This window comes from Carcharodon carcharias (genome assembly GCF_017639515.1).
Source record: "Carcharodon carcharias isolate sCarCar2 chromosome 38 unlocalized genomic scaffold, sCarCar2.pri SUPER_38_unloc_10, whole genome shotgun sequence".
NCBI lineage: Eukaryota > Metazoa > Chordata > Chondrichthyes > Lamniformes > Lamnidae > Carcharodon > Carcharodon carcharias.
In genome coordinates, this window is record NW_024470776.1 from 495,768 (window position 1) to 508,035 (window position 12,268).

General features: G+C 52.8%; 1 protein-coding gene across 1 annotated transcript in view; it reads right to left on the reverse strand.

Annotated features, from left to right (window-relative positions):
• Positions 1-236: 236 nt before the first annotated feature.
• Positions 237-12,268, reverse strand: part of LOC121274772 (reticulon-4 receptor-like 2) — a 110,194-nt gene continuing 98,162 nt past the window's right edge. Inside the window, exons 2-3 of the mRNA XM_041182109.1 lie at positions 612-1,498; positions 237-464 (exon numbers count right to left, since the gene is read on the reverse strand). Of these exons, the coding sequence (XP_041038043.1) occupies positions 237-464; positions 612-1,498 (1,115 nt within the window). The remainder of the gene's footprint in view (positions 465-611; positions 1,499-12,268) is intronic.

Here is a 12,268-nt window from a genome sequence, read left to right on the forward strand (position 1 = left end):
CGGGGGGGAGGGGAGGTTGGAGGAGGGGGAGGGGAGGTTGGAGGAGGTGGGGGGGAGGGGAGGTTGGAGGAGGGGGGAGGGGAGGTTGGAGGAGGGGGGAGGGAGGGGAGGTTGGAGGAGGGGGAGGGAGGTTGGAGGAGGGGGGGGGAGGGAGGGGAGGTTGGAGGAGGGGGAGGGAGGTTGGAGGAGGGGGAGGGAGGTTGGAGGAGGTGGGGGGGGGGGGGAATGAAGCTTCTTCATGACCAGTGCAGCAGAGTGAGGGCCCACAGGGGGAATGGGAAGATCCCGACGTCCAGCCGGCCGGGGGCCAGGCTCCTGCTGCAGCTCCGGCCCGGGCAGCGTCCAGGAGGGTCCGAGGTCAGCGCCTCGTCGCCATCCTCATAGTCCGGCCAGTACTCCGGCCGCGCTGACCCCTGGGCCGGGGAGCCCTTGAGCCCGGTTGCCGCCGTGGCCTTGGCCGGGGTCTGCGGGGGCCCTCGGCGGGGGTCCTGGCCCTCCCCCTCCCCCTCGCCCTCCCCCTCGCCCTCCCCCTCGCCCTCCCCCTCGCCCTCCCCCTCGCCCTCCCCCTCGCCCTCCCCCTCGCCCTCCCCCTCGCCCTCCCCCTCGCAGGCCTGGAAGTCCCGGTGGGTCAGGAGCCGGAGGTCGCGGCCCTTCCTGCCCGGGGGTGAGGAGCAGGTCAGGGCGGAGCTGGCCCCGGGGTAGGCCCCGAACCAGCCCCGCAGGCCCCGGGCCCGGCAGTCGCAGGCCCAGGGGTTGCCGTCGAGCCGGAGGAAGCGGAGGGAGGGCAGGGGGAGCAGGGCCGGCCCCGGCAGCCGGGCCAGGCGGTTGTGGGACAGGAAGAGGGTGTCCAGGCCCCGCAGGCCCCCGAAGGCCCCGGCCTGGACCAGGCCGATCAGGTTCCTGTGGAGGAGCAGCCGGTCCAGGCCCCGCAGGCCCCCGAAGGCCCCGGCCTGGAGGCGGCGGAGCCGGTTGCCGTGCAGGAAGAGGTGGGAGAGGCGGCTCAGGTCGGAGAAGAGCCCCGGGCGCAGGCCGGGGATGCGGTTGTCCTGCAGGTAGAGGTACCGCAGGCCGCGGAGCCCGGCGAACAGGCCCAGCGGCAGGAGGGCCAGGCCGCAGCGGTGCAGCCGCAGGGTCCGCAGCCTGGACAGGCCCGCGAAGGTGCCCGGCTCCAAGGCCCTCAGCTGGGGGTTGTCCCCCAGGTCCAGCTCCTCCAGCCGGGCCAAGCCCCTCAGGGCCCCGGGCCTGACGCGACTGATGCTGTTGGAGTGGAGCCACAGCAGCGAGACGTTGCTGGGGAAGGAGCCCGGCCCCAGCTCCACAATCAGGTTGTTCTGCAGGAAGAGCCGGGCCCCGGCGGCGGGCAGCGGCTCCGGGACACGGCCCAGGCCCCGCGACTGGCAGCTGACCGTCAGCGGGGCCTGGTAACAGGTGCAGAGCAGGGGGCACGGGCTGGTCAGCGGGCAGAGGGTCAGCAGCAGGCACAGCGGGCGCAGTCCTCCTGTAGGGGCCAGAGGGAGGGGGAGGGAGGGCGAGGGAGGGGGTGGGAGATAGAGGGAGAGAGGGAGGGAGGGGGATGGAGGGCGAGGGAGGGGGAGAGAGGGGGATGGAGAGAGGGAGGGAGATTGAGGGAGAGAGGGAGAGAGGGGAGGGGGAGGGAGGGGTAGAGAGAGGGAGGGAGAGAGGGAGGGAGGGGGAGAGGGAGGGGGGTAGTGGAGGGAGGGGGATGGAGAGAGGGAGGGAGAGGGAGGGGGGAGGGAGAGAGGGAGGGAGATTGAGGGAGAGAGGGAGAGAGGGGAGGGGGAGGGAGGGGTAGAGAGAGGGAGGGAGAGAGGGAGGGCGAGGGAGGGGGAGGGAGAGAGGGAGGGAGAGAGGGAGAGGGGGGAGGGGGAGGGAGGGGTAGAGAGAGGGAGGGGGAGAGGGAGGGAGGGGGATGGAGAGAGGGAGGGAGATTGAGGGAGAGAGGGAGAGAGGGATGGAGGAGAGAGGGAGAGAGAGAGGGAGGGGGATGGAGGGCGAGGGAGGGGTAGAGAGAGGGAGGGGGAGGGGGAGGGAGAGAGGGTGGGAGAGAGGGAGGGAGGGGGAGAGGGAGGGGGAGGGAGATTGAGGGAGAGAGGGAGGGAGAGAGGGAGGGACGGGGAGAGGGAGGGGGGTAGTGGAGGGAGGGGGAGGGGGAGGGAGGGGGATGGAGAGAGGGAGGGAGATTGAGGGAGAGAGGGAGAGAGGGATGGAGGAGAGAGGGAGAGAGAGAGAGACGAGGACATTAGTGATGTGGGTGAATCTTTAGCACAAGTGATGAGAATTCTCAGTCACCAGGACTGAGACCAGGTTTCAATTCCAATTGTTACTGAAATTAATTTTCACGTTGGGATGTGACTTTCCTGCGTTTCCCTGAATGATTCTCTTCAATGTGTAATCCTCAGACTCATCCTGACAGCATCCCACCTCCTCCCGATCACTGGGGTCCTCAATCCTGACCCTGGGAACCTGAATCCCTTCAATCCTATAGGTCCCCACCTTCCCAGATATAAAATTCCCAACTGAGACTTACCCTGATCCTCGACAGTTCTGGATTTCCACCCTCTGGGTGACAGAATCTTCCCCTCGACCTACCCGATTACACTTTTACTCTCCAGACCCCTTGTTCTAGACTCACCTCCCTTGAGGGGAGTCAACGTTTCTCTCTCTCCAAACTATCGAATCCTGGAATCACCTGAACCCCCTTGTTTAGATGGCCCGATAATCACTGCACCGGAGGAACACAGGTCCCACCCGGACAAACTCTCCTCGGAACTGAACTCCTTTTACACCCTGAACTCCCTCCCTAACAGTGTGTGTATGTGAGACAGTGTGTGTGACAGTGTGTGTGACACTGTGAGACAGTGTGTGTGACAGTGTGTGTGACACTGTGAGACAGTGTGTGTGACACTGTGAGACAGTGTGTGTGACAGTGTGTGTGACACTGTGAGATAGTGTGTGTGACAGTGTATGTGACACTGTGAGACAGTGTGTGTGACAGTGTGTGTGACACTGTGAGACAGTGTGTGTGACAGTGTGTGTGACACTGTGAGACAGTGTGTGTGACAGTGTGTGTGACAGTGTGTGTGACACTGTGAGATAGTGTGTGTGACAGTGTGTGTGACACTGTAAGACAGTGTGTGTGACAGTGTGTGTGACACTGTGAGATAGTGTGTGTGACAGTGTGTGTGACACTGTGAGACAGTGTGTGTGACACTGTGAAACAGTGTGTGAGATAGTGTGTGTGACGCTGTGAGACAGCGTGTGTGACAGTGTGTGTGACAGTGTGTGACAGTGTGTGTGACAGTGTGTGTGACACTGTGAAACAGTGTGTGAGACAGTGTGTGTGACACTGTGAAACAGTGTGTGAGACAGTGTGTGTGACACTGTGAGATAGTGTGTGTGACACTGTGAGATAGTGTGTGTGACAGTGTATGTGACACTGTGAGACAGTGTGTGTGACACTGTGAGACAGTGTGTGTGACAGTGTGTGTGACACTGTGAAACAGTGTGTGAGACAGTGTGTGTGACACTGTGAGACAGTGTGTGTGACAGTGTGTGTGACAGTGTGTGACAGTGTGTGTGACACTGTGAAACAGTGTGTGAGATAGTGTGTGTGACGCTGTGAGACAGCGTGTGTGACAGTGTGTGACAGTGTGTGTGACAGTGTGTGTGACACTGTGAAACAGTGTGTGAGACAGTGTGTGTGACACTGTGAGATAGTGTGTGTGACACTGTGAGATAGTGTGTGTGACAGTGTATGTGACACTGTGAGACAGTGTGTGTGACACTGTGAGACAGTGTGTGTGACAGTGTGTGTGACACTGTGAAACAGTGTGTGAGACAGTGTGTGTGACACTGTGAGACAGTGTGTGTGACAGTGTGTGTGACAGTGTGTGTGACAGTGTGTGACAGTGTGTGTGACAGTGTGTGTGACAGTGTGTGTGACAGTGTGTGACAGTGTGTGTGACAGTGTGTGTGACAGTGTGTGTGACGCTGTGAGATAGTGTGTGTGACAGTGTATGACACTGTGAGACAGTGTGTTTGACTGTGTGTGACACTGTGAGACAGTGTGTGTGACACTGTGAGATAGTGTGTGTGACACTGTGAGATAGTGTGTGTGACAGTGTATGTGACACTGTGAGACAGTGTGTGTGACACTGTGAGACAGTGTGTGTGACAGTGTGTGTGACACTGTGAAACAGTGTGTGAGACAGTGTGTGTGACACTGTGAGACAGTGTGTGTGACAGTGTGTGTGACAGTGTGTGTGACACTGTGAAACAGTGTGTGTGACTGTGTGTGTGACACTGTGAGACAGTGTGTGTGACAGAGTGTGACAGTGTGTGTGACACTGTGAAACAGTGTGTGTGACAGTGTGTGTGACACTGTGAGACAGTGTGTGTGACAGTGTGTGACAGTGTGTGTGACACTGTGAGATAGTGTGTGTGACAGTGTATGTGACACTGTGAGACAGTGTGTGTGACAGTGTGTGTGACAGTGTGTGTGACAGTGTGTGACAGTGTGTGTGACAGTGTGTGTGACAGTGTGTGTGACAGTGTGTGTGACAGTGTGTGTGACAGTGTGTGTGACACTGTGAGACAGTGTGTGTGACACTGTGAGACAGTGTGTGTGACAGTGTGTGTGACAGTGTGTGTGACACTGTGAAACAGTGTGTGTGACAGTGTGTGTGACACTGTGAGATAGTGTGTGTGACAGTGTGTGTGACACTGTGAAACAGTGTGTGAGATAGTGTGTGTGACGCTGTGAGACAGCGTGTGTGACAGTGTGTGACAGTGTGGGTGACAGTGTGTGTGACAGTGTGTGACAGTGTGTGTGACAGTGTGTGTGACAGTGTGTGTGACACTGTGAAACAGTGTGTGAGACAGTGTGTGTGACACTGTGAAACAGTATGTGAGACAGTGTGTGTGACACTGTGAGATAGTGTGTGTGACAGTGTGTGTGACACTGTGAGACAGTGTGCGTGACACTGTGAGATAGTGTGTGTGACACTGTGAGATAGTGTGTGTGACAGTGTGTGTGACACTGTGAGACAGTGTGTGTGACACTGTGAGATAGTGTGTGTGACACTGTGAGATAGTGTGTGTGACAGTGTATGTGACACTGTGAGACAGTGTGTGTGACACTGAGATAGTGTGTGTGACAGTGTGTGTGACACTGTGAGACAGTGTGTGTGACACTGTGAGATAGTGTGTGTGACAGTGTATGTGACACTGTGAGATAGTGTGTGTGACACTGTGAAACAGTGTGTGAGACAGTGTGTGTGACACTGTGAGACAGTGTGTGTGACAGTGTGTGTGAAACTGTGAAACAGTGTGTGAGACAGTGTGTGTGACACTGTGAGACAGTGTGTGTGACAGTGTGTGTGACAGTGTGTGACAGTGTGTGTGACACTGTGAAACAGTGTGTGTGACACTGTGAAACAGTGTGTGTGACAGTGTGTGTGACACTGTGAGACAGTGTGTATGACAGTGTGTGACAGTGTGTGTGACACTGTGAAACAGTGTGTGTGACTGTGTGTGTGACACTGTGAGACAGTGTGTGTGACAGTGTGTGTGACAGTGTGTGTGACAGTGTGTGTGACAGTGTGTGACAGTGTGTGACAGTGTGTGACAGTGTGTGTGACAGTGTGTGTGACAGTGTGTGTGACACTGTGAGACAGTGTGTGTGACAGTGTGTGTGACAGTGTGTGACAGTGTGTGTGACACTGTGAAACAGTGTGTGTGACAGTGTGTGTGACACTGTGAGACAGTGTGTGTGACAGTGTGTGTGACAGTGTGTGTGACAGTGTGTGACAGTGTGTGTGACACTGTGAAACAGTGTGTGTGACAGTGTGTGTGACACTGTGAGACAGTGTGTGTGACAGTGTGTGTGACAGTGTGTGTGACAGTGTGTGTGACACTGTGAAACATTGTGTGTGACAGTGTGTGTGACACTGTGAGACAGTGTGTGTGACAGTGTGTGTGACAGTGTGTGTGACAGTGTGTGTGACACTGTGAAACATTGTGTGTGACAGTGTGTGTGACACTGTGAGACAGTGTGTGTGACAGTGTGTGTGACAGTGTGTGACAGTGTGTGTGACACTGTGAAACAGTGTGTGTGACAGTGTGTGTGACACTGTGAGACAGTGTGTGTGACAGTGTGTGTGACAGTGTGTGTGACAGTGTGTGACAGTGTGTGTGACAGTGTGAAACAGTGTGTGAGACAGTGTGTGTGACACTGTGAGATAGTGTGTGTGACAGTGTATGTGACACTGTGAGACAGTGTGTGTGACACTGAGAAACAGTGTGTGAGATAGTGTGTGTGACACTGTGAGACAGTGTGTGTGACAGTGTGTGACAGTGTGTGTGACAGTGTGTGTGAAACTGTGAGACAGTGTGTGAGACAGTGTGTGTGACACTGTGAGATAGTGTGTGTGACAGTGTGTGTGACAGTGTGTGTGACACTGTGAGACAGTGTGTTTGACAGTGTGTGTGACACTGTGAGATAGTGTGTGTGACAGTGTGTGTGACAGTGTGTGAAAGTGTGTGTGACACTGTGAAACAGTGTGTGAGACAGTGTGTGTGACACTGTGAGACAGTGTGTGTGACAGTGTGTGTGACAGTGTGTGATAGTGTGTGTGACACTGTGAGACAGTGTGTGTGACAGTGTGTGTGACAGTGTGTGTGACAGTGTGTGTGACTGTGTGTGTGACAGTGTGTGTGACAGTGTGTGTGACACTGTGAAACAGTGTGTGAGACAGTGTGTGTGACACTGTGAGACATTGTGTGTGACAGTGTGTGATAGTGTGTGAGACACTGTGAGACAGTGTGTGACAGTGTGTGTGACAGCGTGTGTGACAGTGTGTGTGACAGTGTGTGACAGTGTGTGTGACAGTGTGTGTGACACTGTGAAACAGTGTGTGAGACAGTGTGTGTGACACTGTGAAACAGTGTGTGAGACAGTGTGTGTGACACTGTGAGATAGTGTGTGTGACACTGTGAGATAGTGTGTGTGACAGTGTATGTGACACTGTGAGACAGTGTGTGTGACACTGTGAGACAGTGTGTGACAGTGTGTGTGACACTGTGAAACAGTGTGTGAGACAGTGTGTGTGACACTGTGAGACAGTGTGTGTGACAGTGTGTGTGACAGTGTGTGACAGTGTGTGTGACACTGTGAAACAGTGTGTGAGATAGTGTGTGTGACGCTGTGAGACAGCGTGTGTGACAGTGTGTGACAGTGTGTGTGACAGTGTGTGTGACACTGTGAAACAGTGTGTGAGACAGTGTGTGTGACACTGTGAGATAGTGTGTGTGACACTGTGAAACAGTGTGTGTGACAGTGTATGTGACACTGTGAGACAGTGTGTGTGACACTGTGAGACAGTGTGTGTGACAGTGTGTGTGACACTGTGAAATAGTGTGTGAGACAGTGTGTGTGACACTGTGAGACAGTGTGTGTGACAGTGTGTGTGACAGTGTGTGTGACAGTGTGTGTGACAGTGTGTGACAGTGTGTGACAGTGTGACAGTGTGTGAGACAGTGTGTGACAGTGTGTGTGACAGTGTGTGACAGTGTGACAGTGTGTGTGACAGTGTGTGTGACAGTGTGTGTGACAGTGTGTGTGACACTGTGAGATCGTGTGTTTGACAGTGTATGACACTGTGAGACAGTGTGTTTGACTGTGTGTGACACTGTGAGACAGTGTGTGTGACACTGTGAGATAGTGTGTGTGACACTGTGAGATAGTGTGTGTGACAGTGTATGTGACACTGTGAGACAGTGTGTGTGACACTGTGAGACAGTGTGTGTGACACTGTGAGACAGTGTGTGTGACAGTGTGTGTGACACTGTGAAACAGTGTGTGAGACAGTGTGTGTGACAGTGTGTGACAGTGTGTGTGACACTGTGAAACAGTGTGTGTGACAGTGTGTGTGACACTGTGAGACAGTGTGTGTGACAGTGTGTGTGACAGTGTGTGTGACAGTGTGTGACAGTGTGTGTGACAGTGTGAAACAGTGTGTGAGACAGTGTGTGTGACACTGTGAGATAGTGTGTGTGACAGTGTATGTGACACTGTGAGACAGTGTGTGTGACACTGAGAAACAGTGTGTGAGATAGTGTGTGTGACACTGTGAGACAGTGTGTGTGACAGTGTGTGACAGTGTGTGTGACAGTGTGTGTGAAACTGTGAGACAGTGTGTGAGACAGTGTGTGTGACACTGTGAGATAGTGTGTGTGACAGTGTATGACACTGTGAGACAGTGTGTTTGACAGTGTGTGTGACACTGTGAGACAGTGTGTGTGACACTGTGAGATAGTGTGTGTGACAGTGTGTGTGACAGTGTGTGTGACAGTGTGTGACAGTGTGTGTGACACTGTGAAACAGTGTGTGAGACAGTGTGTGTGACACTGTGAGACAGTGTGTGTGACAGTGTGTGTGACAGTGTGTGATAGTGTGTGTGACACTGTGAGACAGTGTGTGACAGTGTGTGTGACAGTGTGTGTGACAGTGTGTGTGACAGTGTGTGTGACTGTGTGTGTGACAGTGTGTGTGACAGTGTGTGTGACACTGTGAAACAGTGTGTGAGACAGTGTGTGTGACACTGTGAGACATTGTGTGTGACAGTGTGTGATAGTGTGTGAGACACTGTGAGACAGTGTGTGACAGTGTGTGTGACAGCGTGTGTGACAGTGTGTGTGACAGTGTGTGACAGTGTGTGTGACAGTGTGTGTGACACTGTGAAACAGTGTGTGAGACAGTGTGTGTGACACTGTGAAACAGTGTGTGAGACAGTGTGTGTGACACTGTGAGATAGTGTGTGTGACACTGTGAAATAGTGTGTGTGACAGTGTATGTGACACTGTGAGACAGTGTGTGTGACACTGTGAGACAGTGTGTGTGACAGTGTGTGTGACACTGTGAAACAGTGTGTGAGACAGTGTGTGTGACACTGTGAGACAGTGTGTGTGACAGTGTGTGTGACAGTGTGTGACAGTGTGTGTGACACTGTGAAACAGTGTGTGAGATAGTGTGTGTGACGCTGTGAGACAGCGTGTGTGACAGTGTGTGACAGTGTGTGTGACAGTGTGTGTGACACTGTGAAACAGTGTGTGAGACAGTGTGTGTGACACTGTGAGATAGTGTGTGTGACAGTGTATGTGACACTGTGAGACAGTGTGTGTGACACTGTGAGACAGTGTGTGTGACAGTGTGTGTGACACTGTGAAATAGTGTGTGAGACAGTGTGTGTGACACTGTGAGACAGTGTGTGTGACAGTGTGTGTGACAGTGTGTGTGACAGTGTGTGTGACAGTGTGTGTGACAGTGTGTGACAGTGTGTGTGACAGTGTGTGTGACAGTGTGTGTGACAGTGTGTGACAGTGTGTGACAGTGTGTGTGACAGTGTGTGTGACAGTGTGTGTGACAGTGTGTGTGACACTGTGAGATCGTGTGTTTGACAGTGTATGACACTGTGAGACAGTGTGTTTGACTGTGTGTGACACTGTGAGACAGTGTGTGTGACACTGTGAGATAGTGTGTGTGACACTGTGAGATAGTGTGTGTGACAGTGTATGTGACACTGTGAGACAGTGTGTGTGACACTGTGAGACAGTGTGTGTGACACTGTGAGACAGTGTGTGTGACACTGTGAGACAGTGTGTGTGACACTGTGAGACAGTGTGTGTGACAGTGTGTGTGACACTGTGAAACAGTGTGTGAGACAGTGTGTGTGACACTGTGAGACAGTGTGTGTGACAGTGTGTGTGACAGTGTGTGTGCCACTGTGAAACAGTGTGTGTGACTGTGTGTGTGACACTGTGAGACAGTGTGTGTGACAGAGTGTGACAGTGTGTGTGACACTGTGAAACAGTGTGTGAGACAGTGTGTGTGACACTGTGAGACAGTGTGTGTGACAGTGTGTGTGACACTGTGAGATAGTGTGTGTGACAGTGTATGTGACACTGTGAGAGAGTGTGTGTGACAGTGTGTGTGACAGTGTGTGTGACAGTGTGTGACAGTGTGTGTGACAGTGTGTGTGACAGTGTGTGTGACACTGTGAGACAGTGTGTGTGACAGTGTGTGTGACAGTGTGTGTGACACTGTGAAACAGTGTGTGTGACAGTGTGTGTGACACTGTGAGATAGTGTGTGTGACAGTGTGTGTGACACTGTGAAACAGTGTGTGAGATAGTGTGTGTGACGCTGTGAGACAGCGTGTGTGACAGTGTGTGTGACAGTGTGTGACAGTGTGTGTGACAGTGTGTGTGACACTGTGAAACAGTGTGTGAGACAGTGTGTGTGACACTGTGAAACAGTGTGTGAGACAGTGTGTGTGACACTGTGAGATAGTGTGTGTGACAGTGTGTGTGACACTGTGAGACAGTGTGCGTGACACTGTGAGATAGTGTGTGTGACACTGTGAGATAGTGTGTGTGACAGTGTGTGTGACACTGTGAGACAGTGTGTGTGACACTGTGAGATAGTGTGTGTGACACTGTGAGATAGTGTGTGTGACAGTGTATGTGACACTGTGAGACAGTGTGTGTGACACTGTGAGATAGTGTGTGTGACAGTGTGTGTGACACTGTGAGACAGTGTGTGTGACACTGTGAGATAGTGTGTGTGACACTGTGAGATAGTGTGTGTGACAGTGTATGTGACACTGTGAGACAGTGTGTGTGACACTGTGAAACAGTGTGTGAGACAGTGTGTGTGACACTGTGAGACAGTGTGTGTGACAGTGTGTGTGACACTGTGAAACAGTGTGTGAGACAGTGTGTGTGACACTGTGAGACAGTGTGTGTGACAGTGTGTGTGACAGTGTGTGACAGTGTGTGTGACACTGTGAAACAGTGTGTGTGACTGTGTGTGTGTGACACTGTGAGACAGTGTGTGTGACACTGTGAGACAGTGTGTATGACAGTGTGTGACAGTGTGTGTGACACTGTGAAACAGTGTGTGTGACTGTGTGTGTGACACTGTGAGACAGTGTGTGTGACAGTGTGTGTGACAGTGTGTGACAGTGTGTGTGACAGTGTGTGTGACAGTGTGTGTGACACTGTGAGACAGTGTGTGTGACAGTGTGTGTGACAGTGTGTGTGACACTGTGAAACATTGTGTGTGACAGTGTGTGTGACACTGTGAGACAGTGTGTGTGACAGTGTGTGTGACAGTGTGTGACAGTGTGTGTGACACTGTGAAACAGTGTGTGTGACAGTGTGTGTGACACTGTGAGACAGTGTGTGTGACAGTGTGTGTGACAGTGTGTGTGACAGTGTGTGTGACAGTGTGTGTGACAGTGTGTGTGACAGTGTGTGACAGTGTGTGTGACACTGTGAAACAGTGTGTGTGACAGTGTGTGTGACACTGTGAGACAGTGTGTGTGACAGTGTGTGTGACAGTGTGAGTGACAGTGTGTGTGACAGTGTGAAACAGTGTGTGAGACAGTGTGTGTGACACTGTGAGATAGTGTGTGTGACAGTGTATGTGACACTGTGAGACAGTGTGTGTGACACTGTGAAACAGTGTGTGAGATAGTGTGTGTGACACTGTGAGACAGTGTGTGTGACAGTGTGTGACAGTGTGTGTGACAGTGTGTGTGAAACTGTGAGACAGTGTGTGAGACAGTGTGTGTGACACTGTGAGATCGTGTGTGTGACAGTGTATGACACTGTGAGACAGTGTGTTTGACAGTGTGTGTGACACTGTGAGACAGTGTGTGTGACACTGTGAGATAGTGTGTGTGACAGTGTGTGTGACAGTGTGTGTGACAGTGTGTGACAGTGTGTGTGACAGTGTGTGACAGTGTGTGTGACACTGTGAAACAGTGTGTGAGACAGTGTGTGTGACACTGTGAGACAGTGTGTGTGACAGTGTGTGTGACAGTGTGTGATAGTGTGTGTGACACTGTGAGACAGTGTGTGACAGTGTGTGTGACAGTGTGTGTGACAGTGTGTGTGACAGTGTGTGACTGTGTGTGTGACAGTGTGTGTGACAGTGTGTGTGACACTGTGAAACAGTGTGTGAGACAGTGTGTGTGACACTGTGAGACATTGTGTGTGACAGTGTGTGATAGTGTGTGAGACACTGTGAGACAGTGTGTGACAGTGTGTGTGACAGTGTGTGTGACAGTGTGTGTGACAGTGTGTGTGACAGTGTGTGTGACAGGGTGAGACAGTGTGTGTGACAGTGTGTGTGACATTGTGTGTGACAGTGTGTGTGACACTGTGAAACATTGTGTGTGACAGTG